Here is a 6,858-nt window from a genome sequence, read left to right as displayed (position 1 = left end):
GCAGGAACGGGATGTTATACTTCGTGGCGATCACCAAAGGATATTGAACCGTCGTTTTACCAAGGCCTAGGAACTTGGCGTAGCCATTCGCGGTGTCCTTGATGAGGCCGTGATTCGGCTCGCCTCGTTTCAACGTGCCGTACACGAACACGCGGTGCAGCGGACTCTTGAACAAGTTTTCGTACATTTTCGAAAGCTGCGGATTACACGTGACTTCCGGCTGACACCATTGCATCCGGATTGTGCCGGTTGATTGTCGATTTATTCGCGCAACGATTACGTCACGTTCGCGCGACCCAATCTAGAGATAAGTCTTATCGATAAGAATTACACCAACGCGAATTATTACTTAATATGTTTTATAGCAGCCATGGAATGTCAAGGCGAAAGAGGATTACGAGAGACTATTTTTCAAACAGTATCTTTCGAATCTCTTGGAGAATGTTTGAGATTTGCGAGTCATGGATTCGATCATAAGAAAACGGAGAACTTAACAACACACACAGTACAATCAGTATAACCAGCTGGAACACTGCGCTATTTAGTTCGCGTCGAGACCTTTAATCTCCACGTGGAGATCACGTGATCATACACCATTTTAATGTCAGGATCGTATAAAGGAATATTTATTTTTCAAAGATAACTGTAAAACGTGTATATTCGCATTCTATTTTATTGAATTTAATCAAAAACAAAAGCTGTGTAGCCGCAGTAACTCAGATCTGTGGCATGTATTTTTTTTGTGGAGTGTTCTTATATTCTACTGGTTATATAACTGTAGATCTATTCTTTTTAGCTAAAGTTTTGCACGGTTCATCTTTTTTCCTTTTCTCTTTACGTTGGAGAGAAAAAGAGAAAAGATGAACCGTGCAAGAAGTTCAGTTAAAAAGAACAGGCCTCGTGATACAGTTATGTAGTATAAAGCCGCGTTTACAATGAGATTTTTTAAGCAGAAGAATCTGACCAATCATAGTCGAACATGAAGAGAATAAGCAATTATAATTGGTCAATTTTTTACGGCTTAAGGTTTAAAGTTTAAGAGCCGGTTTATAATAGGCTGTAACCGTTAATTTAGGCCGGTGTCGTAAAAGTTGGTTTGTATTTTTTCCGTATTTTTCCGTGGACATAGGCCGGTAAAGATAAATGGATCAATTCTAGAGTAAAGGGGGGAGCACAGACTCTTGCATGACGCATAACACATAATGCATAAGAAAATCCAATTGAAATCCTTCGTTTCCTTCCTTTCCATGAAATAAAGAACTATGATTGGTTGAATTTTTTATGTCTTATGTGTTATGCGTTATGCAAGAGTCTATGCTCCCCGCTATACTATAATAAGAGACTGTGGCATAAGTTCTAGTTGGATAGAAAATGGCGTTTACAGGACGATAAGTCATAGGACGCATTCGCAACTAGGACGGAAAAGCAGAAAAAGTAGGAAAGCAGAAGTCAATCAGAATTCGAGCTGTACTCTCATTTATTACCAGTACGACTTTTGATTGGCTTCTGCCATTCCATATTCAGCCAATCAAAAATTAGCCCATCTATGCCAGTCTCTTATTACAGTGTCTCTAGTTTGGCTTAGCGCTGAGACACTATCGTGTCTCCAGATAGACCGTAATCTGTTAACTTTTTCCGTAATCTGTAAGAATTAACCAATCACAGTCGAATGAGAAGAGAATAATCGACTATGATTGGTCAATTCTCATAGATTACAGAAAAAGTTAACAGATTATGGCCTATTATAAACCAATCCTTAATATTATAAGTCAGCCATTCTGCTAAGGCCCTAAGGTCGGAATCCATAATCCATTCTTATGCGGGGTCTACAATAGAAGTCGTAGCGATCGTAGAGTCTTAAGTCATAGAAAATTGACCAATCACAGTTGATTATTCTTCTCATATTCGACTGTGATTGGTCAATTTTCTACGACTTAAGACCCTACGACTGCTACGACTTCTATTGTAGACCCCGCATTAATCTCAAGCAAGGTATTAAGATGCTAATACGGCTCTCTGATTGGTTCATGCACTGGCTTAAGACCATCTCGAATCTTGAACACCGTCTATGGATTCCGTTCTAAGTTTCACGCCTTTAAATTTCATTGTAGGTCGGTATTCATAGTCAGATATTATGACTATGAATAATATTTATATTCAAGACCGTCTTAAGTGCAATCTTAAGGGGATCCTAAAGCCGGAATCAGACTATGGCCGGTATTCATATTCAGATCTTATTTCAAGACCGTCTTAAGTAATGTCTTAAGATGCTAATACAGCCCTCTGATTGGTTCGTGACATCTCAAGACTGAACTTAAGACGGTCTTGAATATAAGAACTGACTATGAATACCAGAAGATTGAGATTGAAGATTGAAAAATTCAAATTTCAATCTTCAATCCTCAACCTCAATCTTCAATACGTAGTCTGATTCCGGCCTAAAGCTGTTTGTATTACCGACTAAATCGTAATTTTTGTATAACAAATACTTTTTTCCTCTTTCACAGATTCAAAAATCCTTTTCCAGGATTAAAGTATACATATTAATATGTGTTTGTGAAGTGGAGTTTATGCCGAGAACAACAAAAAATTTTTCTTAAGATTTCAATTTCGAAATTTTTTGTCGTTTTCGACATAAATTCCACCTCACAAACACGTATTAATGTGTATACTTTAATCCTGGAAAAGGATTTTCGAGAGAGAGAGAGAGAGAGAGAGAGAGAGAGAGAGAGAGAATCAGTGAAAGAGAAAAAAGTATTTGTTATACAAAAATTACGATTTAATCGGTAATACAGACGGCTTTAGGATCCCCTTAAGAAGTCATGAACCAGAGGGCTGCATTAGCGGCTTAAGCCATTACTTAAGACAGTCTTAAAATAAGAACCGACTATGAATACCAGCCGTAGACGCAGCTTGAGCTAACGCGACAGATAAGAATGTCGACGCTAGATGTCAGTGCTATCGATTGGCGCGATTATTTAAATTTAGAATTATCTCCGCCATATAAAACATTTTTTGATTCCTAATGTAAAATTAAGTATAAAGCATAAATATAAAGTATAAGAGCTTTATTTTGATTTATCAAATCTTTTATTGCATGCACATTATTCAATAAACAAACTTTTTTTAACAGCCGTGCTGCTGCACGCAAGATACAAACTATAACTTAACTCCACTTTTATGTTCACATTTTACTTTTATTATTACTCTTTATACATGAATGTCGAACAGACGCGAAAGTAGCGATTACGGAATGGATCGCAATTTTAGTAACGACAGAAAAATGGTTGATTTCTAAAACTGCACGTAATAAAATACGACATAAATGCGCAATACAGACTTTACAATATATCGTAATTTGTTATTGTCGATGTGACTCATTACCTCGTCTGATAAGAAATCCATATCCGAATTCTTCTTCGGCGGAAGGGAGTAAAAGGAATCCAGCTCTATAAGGGCGATGTTAACGAGCACAGTAACGGTAGCGATGTGCAGCAACATTTTCGTGAAGTGCAACGACCGAAAGTGACAATGCAGTCTCGTTGTGGTACTTATGAAGCTCATGCTCGGATACCCTCGATATAGAGGGTATCGCGTACTGAGCATTGTGAGATAAGATAAGATTTTCATCCAATAAGATCTTCGAATAATTGCATCACTGATCATATCACCCCGTATTGTATGTGATGAGCCCAGTTGGAGAATCACGAGTCAGATTTAAATATGGAGTCCCTGCAGAAAAAAAAAGAATTCCTAAAATGATAATGATTGCTGGAAAAAGTTATGTGAGGTCAGCACCGGCTGACTGTTGGCTGAATGAAATTGCAGACAACATTCTTTATATAGTATCCACAATACAACCCTTTCTTTCAATCTCCTTTTACTACTGATTTCCTATAAATAAACTGTAATAAATAAATGAATACTTTACAACAATATGTAACTTGTATATCCTTGCTTAAAAAAATTAATGTAAACGAATTTTTGCATAGAATTAAAAATAGCTAATTAAACAAAAAAACAAATTAGCACTGATTTCTGAAGTCTCTCAATTAAAAATATTTTAAATGAAAAGTGTTAGAAATAAAGAAGATCAAAGAGAATAATCAATTAAGGAAAATTATAATCGTACACTGATTTTATTTCGTAAGCTTTCGCTTTCAACCGATACGATGGAATCTTCAAGGTCTTTAAAGTTCACATCCCGTATCGTTTGATCCTTCTGTCGTCTGCGACACAAAAGTTCTTGAAACGTTGTCCAGTCTTCATCCTTTTCGATGTCATTACCCTATATAATCACAAAGACAGGAAACTTACAAAGTAAAAATATTCTGGATATATTAATACTGTATATGATGTAAAAAAAGATTACCTCCAAAAATACATGTAGCAACCCTTTGCTGTAATTACCTAATAGCATATAATTCTGATAGTGCAGACACGACACTAGTTTCTTCAACGTCTTATTCGTCAGGCGATTAACTAAATACAGAAAAATCGCTGTCGATTTGTTTGCAATTGCATTTCTGTTGGACACAAACAACCCATACAGCATAGAACGTGCAGCAATATCGTTGCAATAACGCTGCAATATTGCTGCAACATGTAATGTTTGTGCTGTAGGGGAACTTATTTGTGGCAAGTATGCAATCGCATCGATTTGTAACAATAAATTGTTTGTGTCCAACAGAAATCAGCCGACATGTAAATGTATGATACAAAGGAAATTTACAACTCAGGCTCAAATGTTGCAAATTCAAATTTCCACTAGTCATCACACAGCCGTTTATTGCTATAGTTTCTTTTGTAAATGGATGACCAATATCGTTGTTCGAAAGCTTTTTGGAGATCTACAAATATATTTTATATTTACATTTCTTAATGATGTATTACGGAACATTAATGGTATGTTAGAGAACGATAATAAAAATTCTATTAAAAATACTTGAATGGAGCTGTTCGATATCGACGGAGAATTAGGTGGGATTCTCATCTTTGATGAATCTTGATTCGCTGCATTTCGAGAACTATTATGAAGCGAATTTTAAAACAAATTGCAGGAAAGCGCTAAACGTACTTCTTTTAGAATTTTGAAGCAGATTTTGGTATGTTTCATTTTTTCTCCATTTCTCCTTTTCTTGAGTATCTCGACTGTCCAACTGTAATAATAATTATTGGTTTATTAACAAAAAAAAATAATATTACTGTGAAATGATCTATCAACCTTGCCCTCCAGCTCGATAAATCTGCGACGTCTAAGACCGACGATTTCTTCGTGAGTCAAAGTGGACCTATCGCGTCATATTATTAAAAATAAATGCCTAAATTAAGAAATTTGTCTAATTTAATCGCTACTATCAAAGATATACATGGCAAGTTCCTGGATTATCAGTGAAGCGCCGTCATCTTGTATCTCGTTTCCGGTTAACACCACGCTCTGCAAAGATCTACGAATATGTCAACCAACGTTACATTTTATTAAAACTACTTTTGCACAGGGACAGATTAATGTCCATCAAATTAGAATTCTGAGAAACATTTGAAAACTACATAACCGATTAGTTCGAAGCATCTCAGCGATATACTCGGCACCAATGTCCGTAATGTCGTTATCCGCCACATTAAGAGCGATCAATTTTGGGTCGTTCGGTGGGTCCCGATACTTCAACTCGTTTGAGATCTTTTGTATACCGTTATCGGATAATTTACACATCCTCAGTGACAGATAGTGTAAACTGGAACATGCATTTTTTTCATATGAATCAAGCGTTTGTCGCGAGAATTATATTGGATGGGATTATATTGAAATTCGCGATGCACTTTCTTGCCGGTGCGCAAAGCAGGTAATAATTCTCCTGCGGATTCGGATTGTCATCTAGATTCAAATCGTTTAAACATTCAAATTCCGTCAGTATGTGTGCTATCTGCAGGATACCATAGGCATTTATCTGACAACTGGGTAATCTGAGAGAACACAATTATCAATTGTCACAATGTCAAGTTACGTGGTCGATTTTCAAATTTTGTCTTACTTAAGCACCGTGACAGTGTTATATTTCTGCAGCGTGGTGTTCAGTGCATTGAGGATGCAAATCGATACTTCCTGTCGTGCAACATGAAAAATGTTACAAAGCACATAAAGGCGAAAGTCACAATTAATTGTAAATTCGATAATTAGTAAACATTAGTGTATTTTCACGACTTATCTTTACACTCCAGTTTCTGCACAGTCTCCATCTTTTTAGGATTTTCGAAAGTAACATAAAAGATAGGGATGTCCTTGTCCATTTTGACCCTGATTGAAATAAACGAGAATTTCAGAATCCGATGAACATTCAGGAATAGTTGGAATACTCATAGCTAATTCGGTTAAATGCTTTAATGCGTTGATGTATATTAAAGCCATAGCACATTGACTTAGTCCGAGTGTAAAAATGAAATGAAACCATCTCGAATAATAAAATGCACTCTACTGAAAAAAAATCACGTCACAAAGTTACATAACGAAATCAAGTAATTAAAATATGTAAATCATGTAATGAATTGTTCCAAATCAGTACGTAATTTTTTACAAAGTCACATGATGATATGTTTTTTCTTCTATTTCTATCATATAATTATTTAAAATTTGATAACTATAAAATCATATAATACATGAAATTAATTTTAATATCATGTGATTTTTAAATTAAGTCATTTAAAAAAATTATGTACTGATTTGGAACAATCCGTTATATGATTTATTTGTTTTAATTACGTGATATTGTTATGTAACTTTGTGACGTATATTTTTTGGTAGGACATTGTTATACCAAATAGCATAAAAAAGTGTATTGAAGATTTCGCAGTTTAATCTAT

At 35.5% G+C, this 6,858-nt stretch overlaps 3 protein-coding genes across 3 annotated transcripts in view; all 3 read right to left on the bottom strand.

The window, feature by feature from the left end:
* The window catches only part of LOC108728835 (putative gamma-glutamylcyclotransferase CG2811), a 4,001-nt gene extending 3,464 nt beyond the window's left edge, over window positions 1-537 (bottom strand). Inside the window, exon 1 of the mRNA XM_018457630.1 lies at window positions 5-537. Coding sequence (XP_018313132.1) covers window positions 5-235 — 231 coding nt within the window. The 5' untranslated portion in view covers window positions 236-537. The remainder of the gene's footprint in view (window positions 1-4) is intronic.
* Window positions 538-3,490: 2,953 nt separating this feature from the next.
* Window positions 3,491-5,062, bottom strand: LOC108728834 (uncharacterized). Its single transcript, XM_018457629.1, has 5 exons — window positions 4,946-5,062; window positions 4,733-4,850; window positions 4,373-4,482; window positions 4,133-4,288; window positions 3,491-3,732 (listed from the first exon to the last, which is right to left on the bottom strand). The coding sequence occupies exons 1-5, from the start codon at window positions 4,991-4,993 to the stop codon at window positions 3,718-3,720; spliced, it is 447 nt and encodes a 148-aa protein (XP_018313131.1). The 5' UTR covers window positions 4,994-5,062; the 3' UTR covers window positions 3,491-3,717.
* On the bottom strand, window positions 5,031-6,288 carry LOC108728728 (leucine-rich repeat-containing protein 71-like). Its single transcript, XM_018457462.1, has 7 exons — window positions 6,229-6,288; window positions 6,033-6,103; window positions 5,821-5,964; window positions 5,556-5,735; window positions 5,370-5,447; window positions 5,225-5,291; window positions 5,031-5,159 (listed from the first exon to the last, which is right to left on the bottom strand). The coding sequence occupies exons 1-7, from the start codon at window positions 6,286-6,288 to the stop codon at window positions 5,031-5,033; spliced, it is 729 nt and encodes a 242-aa protein (XP_018312964.1).
* Window positions 6,289-6,858: the final 570 nt, after the last annotated feature.

This window comes from Mycetomoellerius zeteki, unplaced genomic scaffold (genome assembly GCF_001594055.1).
Source record: "Mycetomoellerius zeteki isolate Tzet28-1 unplaced genomic scaffold, Tzet1.0 scaffold64, whole genome shotgun sequence".
In the NCBI taxonomy this organism is placed as follows: Eukaryota; Metazoa; Arthropoda; class Insecta; order Hymenoptera; family Formicidae; genus Mycetomoellerius; species Mycetomoellerius zeteki.
The sequence above is the reverse complement of the archived record's forward strand: the minus strand, read 5'-3'. Positions and strand labels throughout refer to the sequence as shown.